This window comes from Hyaena hyaena, unplaced genomic scaffold (genome assembly GCF_003009895.1).
Source record: "Hyaena hyaena isolate Hyena2069 unplaced genomic scaffold, ASM300989v1 scaffold_896, whole genome shotgun sequence".
Lineage (NCBI taxonomy): Eukaryota > Metazoa > Chordata > Mammalia > Carnivora > Hyaenidae > Hyaena > Hyaena hyaena.
In genome coordinates this window covers 697684-710263 of record NW_024081528.1, presented here as the reverse complement: position 1 = coordinate 710263, position 12580 = coordinate 697684, and the positions used below count along the sequence as shown (strand labels likewise).

Sequence of the window (12580 nt, the reverse complement as noted above, 5' to 3'; positions counted from 1 at the left end):
TTTGTTTCCTTGTAAATGTTTGTAACAGCAGAAATATCATGACTTTTTGTCTGAATCTTGTGTTTCATCTGATTGGAGAGGGCATGCCACAAATCAAAAAGGCTCTCTGAATTAACTAGACTGGGGTGTATGTCCTATGTCTAATTTATAATCAATGGTATTTTGGTTCATAGTTTTGCCATTTGCATGTCAAACTCTTCCTTCACTTCAAATGTAACTCGCAGGTTCCTTACATTTTTATTTTCTGTATCATTATAAAAATCCTCATTTTTGTTAGTGATTTATTTTCATTTAAAGAGAGCTTATAAGATGACTGGCAAGCATATTCCAAGGACCCAGATATGAATGAGAGAGAATGACATTTTGAAGACTAGGCTCTTTTTGTTCAGGAAGTGCCTGAAATACTGCAGAGACAGACAATCCAAATGCATCTTTTTCCTCACAAGCGAGTATATTATTTGTCAAGTTAGAGGTATTTCCTTGAAGTTTGTGCCTTCATTAGAGTTAGCATGTAGTAGTTCTTCCTTGGAATTAACAGCAATTTTGTATTTTTTACAAATTTTACCAAACTTCTGCTTTAACTCACTGGTGATGAGTTTTAAGTTGTTTTTCAACTCTAATTTGCCTTGTTTGATCCATATTTCCTAATACTTTTGCATAGAAGGAAGTCTTGAATATACAGATATAGCATCCTATCACATTCCTTATTCATTTCTGGTTCTTGAGTCATTTTTTGCAGAGGCAAAAGTGGAAAGTTAATTTCTTTGGTCTGATTTTCAGATGTCTTTTCTGCCAGGATACATGTTTGTAAAATAACTGTATCCTTAAGTAATCAAGTATAGACAAATAAATTAGAAAATAATTAAAATTTAATGCTTAAACTTTTTTTTTTTAAATGTTTTATTTATTTCTAGGAGAGAGAGAGAGAGAGAGACAGCATGAGCAGGGGAGGGTCAGAGAGAGAGGGAGTGACAGACTCTGAAACAGGCTGCCAGACTGAGTTGGCAGTCAGCACAGAGCCCGACGCGGGGCTCAAACCCACGAGCTTCGAGATCATGACCTAAGCGAAAGTTGGACGCTTAACCGACTAAGCCACCCAGGCAACCCATGAACTCTGAGCTCCATCTCTTCAATTAATGCAGAACTTCTGCCTGGGCTCCTCCCTGTCATCACCTTAAAACTCTCCCCACACAACAACTTGAAATAAGAGNAACTAAGCCACCCAGGCGCCCCTAATGCTTAAACTTCTTAATCTATGTTTAGCTGTTCCCTAGTCACTGAACTGTAACTTCCTATAAGAAGTGAAAAATAACTTGCCTTAGCCAAAGACAAGAAAAACATGAACTCATAAACTTAATTTTGTCAATTTCTTTCAACTAAACAATTCATTACATGTTAAATATGCCAAAAAATAAATTAGATGATTTTTAATGTTACAAACTTTAAAAACATTTTACATTATCACCCTTAAATAATGAGCCCTAAGTACTTCTGAGTATTTTTTTAAAAGATTAATAACTAGAGAATAGGTAAACTTTATTAGTAGCCAAAATCAATGAATATCAGCGAGAAAGAAAAGTAAATTCAAATGATATATTATAATGGTGTTGGACATCAATATAGATTATCTATTTGTACCCAGCTCTAATATATTGTAATGTCCACTGAGAGTGGATAAGAAAAATATTAATAATACTTACTGATTTCCTATGCTGAAATGAAATAACTTAAAAAGCTATTGTGTATAACCCAACTACAAAAGTCCCATCCTGTAAGGTGTGATTCTACCATAGGCAGTTGTGTTTCTTTTATGTCCCCACTTTCTGAAGTCAAGTACAAAGAGACCAAAGTTGGAATAAATCTTTAATCTTGGCATTAGTGACTGGCAATAAGAAACTGCACACTTTGAACCAGTGAAAATAATTACTCCTTCTACATGAATCTCAGTCAGTGGCCATCATTGTTCTATTGCTCATAATTTCTACTGTTTAAACATGTGACATATGATTCAATATTTGATGTTACCTTCTTTATCAGGTAAGGAAGTTACAATAATGGGAGAAGCAAACAAAATTCAGGAATTTTTTTTTGCCTAAATTCCAAGGATAAAGTTTAGCTATAAGTTACTATAAATTCTAACAATATTTTAAGTTTTGTAACTTGTAAAATTTTATAAAAACTAAATACTACATTATAATCTATTGACTTTAAAATGCTTATTCAACAGATAGTTTCACTTGAACTATGTCACATTATTAAAGCAGGAAAACAATATAAAATCGGAAATTTAAAGTTTTACGTACCTGTGGGTGGTTATTTTCACTTCCATCAGGCCTTTCTTGCTCTTCCTCTGATGTCATTTCTAACTGTAGGTCTGTTGACAAATCTATATATTTAATTAAAATGGATGACTTAGAATGGTTAGATAGAAGCGATAACCTTCATAAAAATAGAAAATAACATTTTATCAATTGAGAGCTTAAACTAATCTTTACCTGAATATTTACTTCCTTAAGAAATACTTATAATTATCTAAAACTTCACAACAAACCATTTGGGAAATACTAGATGTCACCAGGTTAAATGCATACAAACATCTCAAAGATTTATTCACAAATTCACCCACCTAACATCAATGAACAAAACAATCAGAAACAAAATTTTAAAATACAGTAGAAATGTATAAAGTTACAACAGACTTGTAACAGTACCTCTTTAATAACACGCAAGATTCAACTACAGCAATATTCATGGTTTCCAAAATTACTATTACTTTTTAGTCTTTTATCAGTGTATACCCTTTCTATAGGTGTATGTTCCTGATAAGTAAATGTTCCTGAAATGTTTTCCTCTATTTGACAATTTTCTTCTCATCTTTTAGGACTCACTGCTTGCTATGTAGAGTCGTCCTTGATTATGGCTATCCTTCCCCCAAGTAAATAGGTGTCTTTTTCTCTGGGGCTACCTTAGTACTCTATAGATTTTTCTGGTGTATCTTCATCATCTGAAGTGTGAAGTGTTTCTTTACAGATCTTCTACTTCTGCTCCTAGACTGTATGAGATAATCCCTTAAATCATCTTTGTGTAAACAGCCTTTATTTATTTTACGCAGTGATTAAAGTTTCCGCTAAGTAATAGGCACCGAGGTTTAGAGAAGTATGTAGATATAAGGTGTCAGGAATGGTTTTCCTAGAGAGACTGCCTGAGCTACAACTGCAACAGTGAGGTCAGTCAGATTCAAAGGTGTCAGAGGGCAGAAAATGGGGAGAGCATGCAAGATCTTAGCAAGACAGGGAGAGAAGCACACAACAGTGTAAATATTTGTCCAAGATACAGGGATCAAAGAGGAAGACATCACCAGCAGTTCAAAAGGGCAGACAGTAGAAAGGTCTAAAGATGGAGAGTTAGGCAGAAGTCAAGATTATGAAACCCTTATATGTAATTTTAAGATGCCGGGACATAATTATGTTTTCAACAGTGGTTCAGGGTTCTATTTGCATTTGAGACAGATCACTCTAAATGCTGTGGGGAGGGATGAATTTGAATGGCATAGTAATAAGAGATGGGAGATGAATTAGAAGGCAGTAATACAAAATAAAGATGACACACATCAGAATGGTTCCAGAAATACTCAGGATATAAAATGATCAGGGCCCAGCACAGACTCAGTCTGTACTAAATGAATAAACACACAATCTTGGGTCCCTGGAGAACTAACTCTGTTCACTACTTTATAAAAAGGCATCAAGTGAGAAATGATCTACATGGACTGTTTTAAATCACTTGAATTTATTTTGTAATTTTTCTATTTCATATCCTTCTATGTTACACAAGCTTGCATAGGTGTTTTGTATCAGGAGTCCTGCCTCTGGGATCTACCCACCTCATTAAGAAGTAACAGCAAACAAGTCACTTGTATAGGTAAATAACTTTGGATTTATAGCCTATACTCGCTACTCTAGGAGATAGTTGAAAATCTTCTGGGAATACAATGTTAATTTTAGAAATAAAGAAAAGAACAGAAAACTACAGAGGTGGAAAAAAATACTGTACGATTTTTTAGTACAGACCTGATCAAATGACTGAAAAGGGGCACTGAATTAACTGGTACATAAAGTAGAACACACATTAGATGTGGTTAATCAATAGACTATCTTAGTAGAATTAAAACTGATTTCCCATATACTATTTTTAAAAGATACGGCACTCTTTAAAACAAATATTCCTTTATTCATTAAAAATAATAAAAACAAAGTGAAAGACTATGTGTACATAACTGAAAAGATGAAACTATGTAATAAATTCTCAATGATTCACATTGAGAAAGCCAACTCTAACATAAAGTCATAGAAAATATAGGAAATATTTTAATATTTTGTGTGGGAAGGTGCTTTTTTAGCTATGGTGATTATAGTATTACCAGTATTTGTGAATTTAGAGCTATAAAAATAGAGCTAAGAAACTATGTTTTGAGTAGTCAATCTTTAGATCTCTAGTTTTCCCAACTAGTCCCAAAGTTCTAAATATAATCCTGCTGCCCATTCTCCAGGGTACACTAAATATTAGCCTAAAAGAAATTACTTTCTTTTCATACTCTTTGTTATTTGTATGATGCTTTAGTCGAGGAAGAATGCAAATGTCTTGCTAAAAATAGTCTGGTTGTAGTTTACAAAAAGGGAATAACACAAAATAAAATTTTACACAAAATTATTTTTGAAAAATCAGAACTATGGTGAAGCTACAAAGAAGTTGAATTCTCTATGCTTCATTACCTTCTTTGCTCTCTCTGTTTTCTGGTAACTGTGACTCACACAGATCATGGACTTTCCAATTCTCTAACAGAAGCAGAGTTCCGATATTAATCTTTTCTTTAGACGCTGACTGATTTTCAGTCACTGGTTGTGATACAGGCAGACATTTATCATTAACCGTCAAATCCTCAATTGTTTGAGAATTCTCATTAGCGAGGGTCAAATTTGTAGAAGCCCAAATGGAAAAATCTGAAAACAAAGTTTCATTTATTAGAATGTAAATAATAATACATACTTGACTAATCTGTAGATATTCGTTTGTCAGAGAAACAGTCCCATATCCTCCTCTTCCCCCAAATACACTACTACTCCTTCAGAGCTTATTGTATTTTACATGTCCTATATTTGACATTCATATAAATTTAGTCTCTCATTTTCTTTTATATTCTTTATTATTATATACTTTGATTCATTCAAGCAGCTCTATTATATATCCTGCATTACATAAAATATTAGTAATTAAGATTGCTCAAGGTACGAATTTTTTACTAACAAAGTCTTTGTCTAACCATTTATTTTACATTTAAATATGCATTGTGTGTTCTAAAGACATGGGTTTAAAAAAACGACTTTTAAAGAATGGTACTACTTTAATCACAATGAGATGGTCTTTCCTCAATGTACCAATATCATAAGAATTCAATTTTCAAGTCTTGGATAAACATCATAAAATTTTATGGAAATAAAAGCCTTCAGTGACATAATTGTTGCCATGTAAAAACAGGGTAAGTCTCAGTCTACACTAGATCCAAAAAAATACAGTGCCATAAGACAGAAAATGAATATGTAACAAAAATATTTTACTTTTTTTAAAAAAACAAGATTGTCTAACTTAAACCTCTTAAGACAAGTGAAAGAAAAAAAATGTAGAAGTGGAACTTTTAAATGTTCATTTCATCACAAGGGCCTCTTTATGACTTCACATCCATGAACCATGTATATATGGCTTAAAACAGTTCTCCAGTGTCATCTGAAAATCCCTAGAGTCCCAAGATCCATCCATTCAGGTGGTCCAAGAGTCAACACTATTTTCACAATAATACTAAATGTCATTTGATATTTTCATTCTCATTTTCATATTAAGTGTACAGTAGAGTATTCTAAAGATATGATATATAATAGTATCACAACTGTGGGTCATAGCTCTAATGGCTAACAGAATGTATATCTGTATTTTACATGTTTCGGCTTTCATTTCTCATACTGTAAATATCAACAGATGCAACCCACTTACACAGAAGTTCTTTGGAATTCCCAATAAATTTTAAATGGTATAAAAGGACCATAAAGCAAAAAAGTTTCAGAATTACTGTTTTAAAAGGATTGTGTCTATTAAATATAAAAAAATAATTACTTCCTCCATTTTTAATAATCAAAGACACCACACACACACACACACACACACACACACACAGACTGCTAAGCAGAACATGTTTGGCCTAAGATGCTATTTAGATAACATGAAATCAAGTTAAAACACAATGGACATGTTAGCAGGTGAAGCTCTACTCTAGGTAAATGTCAGAATTCAAATAAGCATTTTGAACACTGGAAAAATTTAAAGTCTAATAATTAATCTCTGGGAATCTCTAAGAAGTAAAGGAATTCCAAAATGGAAACTTAAGGATTTCAAAATAAAACAAGAAACATGAGCTAAAGCTTACATTTTTAAAATCTCTTTTTCTTATGCTTATAAATACCTTTTGTTCAAACATGGATATCAACAATGACATCTACTTTATTTATGTCAAATCGTTCAAATAATTTGCACCAAAAAAAATTAGGAACAAGAAGACTGTGAGCATTTCAAATATTTTAGTGTACTTCTTTTCACTGTTAAATTTGTATCATAAAATTTACCTGAGCTGGATATCTGTATAGCCCCCTTTCCTACTGTTTTATCAGGAACAGAATCTTCCACTTCAACGGTAGGCTGAATGGGCATTGAAACAGTACGATTAAGACATGCACATTTCATGCAATCTGTAGTTAAAAATTAAGGATAAAAATATAAAAGTTTTACCTTCAAGTCAGGATATTTTTCAGGAGGATCTAAAAAGCAAAAAGGATGTAAGTCAATTATATGTAAATATGAAAGCCAACTATACATTCATGCAGTTAGTACTGAGCTGAATACTCATGCTTTGCTTTGAAAATGATTACATTAGGTTTTGGTGTTTTATTTCTTTGGGGACAGGAAGGTGGGTTAAGACAGGGACAAGACAGAAATATGAACCCATTATAAATATTGAAGAAAAAATAAGAATACAGTCTCCACAGAACATGCAGTTAGGATTTCAAAAGTAAGATTCTGTCTCAAATGGCTAACTAAAATGGAAAAGTGCACATATACCAATGTGAACATGCTGATTGATGGTAAGAAAAGTGATCTTTACTTAGAGGAACAATTCATGACCCTGAGAGGATAAATGTGAAAGCCAATGGCAGAATGCAACAGCATACCCTTAATAGAGTAGAGCAGAATCATTTACGCCACTATCCTACAAGTATTTATCATGTTTTTCAATTTGTCCTATAATTTAGTCAGTACACAGTTGTAATGACAGTTCAGTTGAATGCATAATTTCTTTTTCATCAGAGAAAGGGTACTGAATTGACCAGCTTAGATATACACTTGTAGAATAATAGTTAATAAAAGTATTCATTTTTGTCCATACCCAGGTGGGCTACTGGTATGCCTACATTTCTTGTATCCTCTAGTTTAGCCATCTTAAAGTTTCTTGATCCATTCATGCAAGAAGGTATATAAAACACATCTAAGAAATAATGTACAATAAGCTTTCAATATAGAAATATGATTGCCAAAAAGGGAAAAATAAATTTAATTGACACAAAGATTTTTAGATACCAAAAATCTTTTCTATTTCAAAATCACTGTCATATTTACTGAAAATAACCATTTTAGCATTTAGGAAATGAACCCTGTAATTTCTTTTGTTCCCAAAATTAGTTTGATTTGGTAGATCACAACAGTCTTTAAAAGGCTTTTATGAAATAGCTATCCTACCATGGGGCACATAGGGGACTCTGTCGATTAAGCATCCAACTTCAGCTCAGGTCAAGATCTCATGGTTTGTGGGTTCGAGCCCCACAGTGGGCTCTGTACTGACAGCTGAGCTTGGAGCCTGCTTCAGATTCTGAGTCTCCTTCTTTCTCTGCCCCTATTGCTCACTCTCTCTCTCTGTCTCTCAAAAATAAATAATACATTTTTTTTTAAAGCCAATGTTTCCATATTCAAATTCATCTCATTTGAATAATGAATACCAATGCAACATACATCTTTGATGCCTGATAGATCTGAGGAGGATAAATGAGTAGCTAGGTTTTACCTCAATTCTATCACTCCACCTGCTTTTAGTATTCTTTGGAGTAGCTGTGGCCTATTCTTCTGTTTTAGGGCACATATACACCAGCCGTCTAAAATAAATTCTCTCGAGTTTCCTCATCAACTCCAAAATGCCCTGGCTAACACAGTAGGCTTTCCTCTCTCTTTCCTTCACTATTCCTCCTTTTAAAAAGTAATTTCTGGATCTATGGTCTTGATTGTTCTGTTCTTAGATTCTTTTTATAGATTGTTCTGTTCTTAGATTCTTTTTATAGATTATCTCCACCACAGCTTTCCTCTTTGTTTAGCAGTAGTATCTTATATCTATACACTCTATTTTTACATCTCCTTGCTCCCCTTTGATTATAAACATGCTCAGAAATAAGAACACAGTAATACTTTTCCTTGATCCTGTTAGGTCTTCAACTATCCAATGGCTCTTCAGATTTCTCTACAGGAGGGGCGCCTGGGTGGCTTAGTCGGTTAAGCGTCTGACTTTTGCCTAGGTCATGATCTCGCGGTTCGTGGGTTCGAGCCCCGCGTTGGGCTCTGTGCTGACTGCCAGCTCAGAGCCTGGAGCCTATTTCAGAGTCTGTGTCTCCCTCTCTCTCTGACCCTCCCCTGCTCATGCTGTCTCTCTCTCTCTCTCCTAGAAATAAAAAAAAAACCCAACAAAACAAAAAAAAAACAAAAAACACAGATTTCTCTACAGGAAAGTCTACACCCTCGCTACTGAGATCATGACTTAAGGATCACCAACATTCGTCTACCATCAACCTGAGAGGTTGTCAGGATCCAGAATCCCAGACCTGCTGCTCACAAGGTACATTTTTAACAAGGTACTCAAAGGATTCATTTGCTAAACTTTGAGAAATTCTGGCCCATACTGAGTCTGCTGCCACATTCCTTTACCTTACCTTAGCCTTCTGGAACCTAGCCTCAAGTGCGTCCCTATCAATTACCCAAAAATGAAAATGTATTAAAAGCCATAAGCTTTCTAATGGACTTTTTGTCAGAGCTATAGCTTCCTTGGTGTCCCCCTAACTGACCCTGCTCTCCTCTTCCTTCCAATTCTCTTTTGCATTAAATGATACTCTCTTATGAACTACTTCCATTTTACATAACGTTAAGGCATATACATTTATAGCAGACTACAAATGCTTGTGTTCATCCCTGGTAGACAGGACGTAACTCTGAATAATCAGCTATGTCAATCCTTAATGTCTTCGCAACAGTGAGGAAAACAGTAAGAGTGGGAAAATTTTGATAAGCTACTCTGAGAAGTTACGGCACCAGAAGTTCACGACATATTATTTCTGCATTTCAAATAGTCTGCTCTTTCTTTTAAATAACTATTTTATTTTATCACCTTCCACAATAAACACTATAAACACCTGCCTGCTTTCCTTCATTTACTCCCTGTACTCTCCCCCTTTCTCATCATTCCCTCTTTTCCTCTTTCCTTCTTATTTCCTGAGGTTCCTTAGGTCTTAGAGTATCTTTAAGTGGAACTAGTAATTTAGCTCCGTTAGTGGCACTCTCAGTTTAATGTGTTGCTGATACCAGATAAGATATACAACTTTTCTCATTTTCACATCTCTTTCTCCTTTCCTATGCATTGAATATGTGATTTTTTTTGGATATTAGAATATATCAGTATTCCTGTTTTAAATCAACATTCTGTCAAATGACCTTTTAATAAAATATAGTTCTTACCTTCTACTTGTCCATTTAATATACTTTGCTCTTTCTGATATGTGGCTCCAGATAAATGAACAACATTTTTGTTTGCATTTTCAGAGATACTCTGTTAAAATTAGCATCAATAATGAGTTGCATAACAAATTCCTAATCCTTTTCTAAGAAAATATCTGAATTTCTGATTTTAATAGCAATCAGACTTACAAATAAGAAAAATGTATTGAAAACCAAAACACTTAAATAGAAAACCTCATATATTCTCTCCTGATTAAGTATACCTTTTAATGTTCATTTGGTCATTGACTCTGTAAACTGAACATGGAAGGCCAGAAGAAATACTTTCATAGAAAGAAGACTGACTTATATGCACATTTCAAAAAAGAACTAGCAAAACACCTTACTTTACATCCCTGGCCAAAATAAAAGTCCATTTAAAATATGTATTTAAACAAATTCTTTAAAAGTATACTTGCTATAAATTTAAACTGCTTCTAGTAGAATGGCAGAATTTTTTTTTTTAGTGTTATTGATAGCTCGCACACGATGAGATAAGAAACCCTGGAGTATAGGATGTTGAGTACAAACAAAACCCTGTTGTAGCTGCTGCTTCATTTAGGTAAACAAAGGCTTGAAATTTTTATTGATGAAAAAATGGTTGATCAAATGGCAAAGTAGTAAGAAAAACTTTTCTTAATATTATGTTTAAATAATAGCAAATCAATTTTAGATCTAGGCATGAAACTCTTAAAAAAGTATAGGAAGGTTCCATAAGACAAGAATAAGAACATTTATTTATTAACCACCTAAAATGTGCCAAGCATTTATTTTAGTATGCACATTTTCTTTTCTATACACAACAATAATGATTATGATGATGGAGTGGGTCTTCCTACGTCTTAGTCCTTCCAAGACATTAAAGTAAAATGATGATCACATCTGTGATCCATAATTCTCTCTGTTCAGAATGTCCTTCTCCAAGATCTTCACATGACTGGTCCTTCTCATCTTTCACTGGGAAGCTTTTGCCACACTCAGGTCTTTTCTGCTACCAAAATTCCACTCCAAGTCTCATCCTCATCCTAACTACAAACTCCCCCAATATTCTCTAACCTAACATTCTCCATTTTCTTTATATGAAGCATTCATAGTGACTTATACTGGATTGCTGTTTACTTATTTTTCTGCTCCTACTACCACAGCCTACCCTCTCGACTTGTACACTCAGTATCTAACTCCCTGGTGTGTATTTGGTATTTAATAATAAATTATCAAGGTCAAAACATTTACAGTAATCTCACTGAGAAGATCCCAAAGTACCAAATCACTATACTGTTGACCCTTGAACAATGCAAGGGGTAAAGGCATTGACGGCTATGCAGTCGAAAACCCACATGTAACTTTTGAATCCCTAAAACCTTAACTACTAATCTCCTACTGATTTTCCTACTTTACAAGCAATTCAACTTAAAAATATGAAAAGTATATATTAAAAACCAGAACATTTAAATAGAAGTCCTTATACATGCTCTCTAGATCTAATCTACCTCTTAATCTTCATTTGGCCATTAACTCTGTAAACTGAGCACGTAAGGTCAGAGTAAATATAACAAAATGCTGACCTTACCATTAATATAAAGTCAATTAACATATGTTTTCTATGCTCTATGTATTACATACTGTATTCTTACAATATAAACTAAAAAAGAGGTTATTAAGAAGATCATAAGGCATGGGCACTAGGTGGCTCTGTCAGTTAAAGATCAGGCTCTTGACTTCGGCTCAGGTCATGATCTTACAGTTCGTGGGTTCGAGCCCCATATAAGGCTTTGTGCTGGTAGTGGGGAGCCTGCTTAAAATTCTCTCCACCCACCCCCCCACACACATACACACTCACAACTCACGTTCTCGGTCCTCTCTCTCTCTCTCTCTCGCAAAATAAACAATTAAAAAAAGAAAATCATAAGAGAAAAACATTTACAGGATGGTACTATATTTACTGAAAAAAATCTATGTGTAAGTGGACTCCCACAATACAAACCCATCTTGTTCAAGGGTCAAATGTATACCTACCTATATGATGTCTCTAATAATAGATTAGTGAAAGGTAACATACCCCAAATGAGAAAATTAAATGCCCATTCTAACTTTCCCATTCTTTTCTTGACACTACTGCCATTTTATTGTCCTTCAAAAATCTTCACATTTCAAAATAGTATTCTTTTTAGAAAAAATTTTTAACGTTTATTTATTTTTGAAAGAGAGTCAGAGATACAGCATGAGTGGGGGAAGGGTGAAGAGAAAGGGAGACACAGGTTGTGAAGCAGGCTCCAGGCTCTGAGCTGTCAGCACAGAGCCCGCTGCAGGACTCAAACTCACAGACCTTAAGATTATGACCTGACCCGAAGTTGGACACTCAACAGGCTAAGCCACCCAGGTACCCCTAAAGAAAGTATTCTCAGGGCACCTGGAAGGCTTAGCCCATTAGGTGCCAAACTCAGGCTCAGGTCGTGATCTCACAGTTCATGAGTTCAAGTCCCGAATTGGGATCTCTGTTACAAGGACAGAGCCTGCTTTGGGTTTTCTGTCTCCGTCTCCCACTCCCTCTCCCTCATCCTCTCTCTCAAAAATAAACAAACATTTAAAAAAAATATATCAGGGAGCCTAGGGGGGGTCAGTTGAATAAGCGTTCGACTTCAGCTGAGGTCATGATCTCACAGTCTGT

At 34.5% G+C, this 12580-nt stretch overlaps 1 protein-coding gene across 10 annotated transcripts in view; it reads right to left on the bottom strand.

Moving 5' to 3' along the window:
- The window catches only part of ANKRD26 (ankyrin repeat domain 26), a 121381-nt gene that overhangs the window by 71857 nt on the left and 36944 nt on the right, over nt 1-12580 (bottom strand). For 9 of the 10 annotated variants that reach the window (XM_039220490.1, XM_039220492.1, XM_039220491.1 and 6 more), the window contains 6 exons: nt 9874-9964; nt 7490-7588; nt 6835-6863; nt 6672-6744; nt 4773-5000; nt 2304-2386 (listed from right to left, as the gene is read on the bottom strand). In XM_039220490.1, coding sequence (XP_039076421.1) covers nt 2304-2386; nt 4773-5000; nt 6672-6744; nt 6835-6863; nt 7490-7588; nt 9874-9964 — 603 coding nt within the window. The remainder of the gene's footprint in view (nt 1-2303; nt 2387-4772; nt 5001-6671; nt 6745-6834; nt 6864-7489; nt 7589-9873; nt 9965-12580) is intronic. The other variant, XM_039220493.1, reaches the window with a different exon arrangement.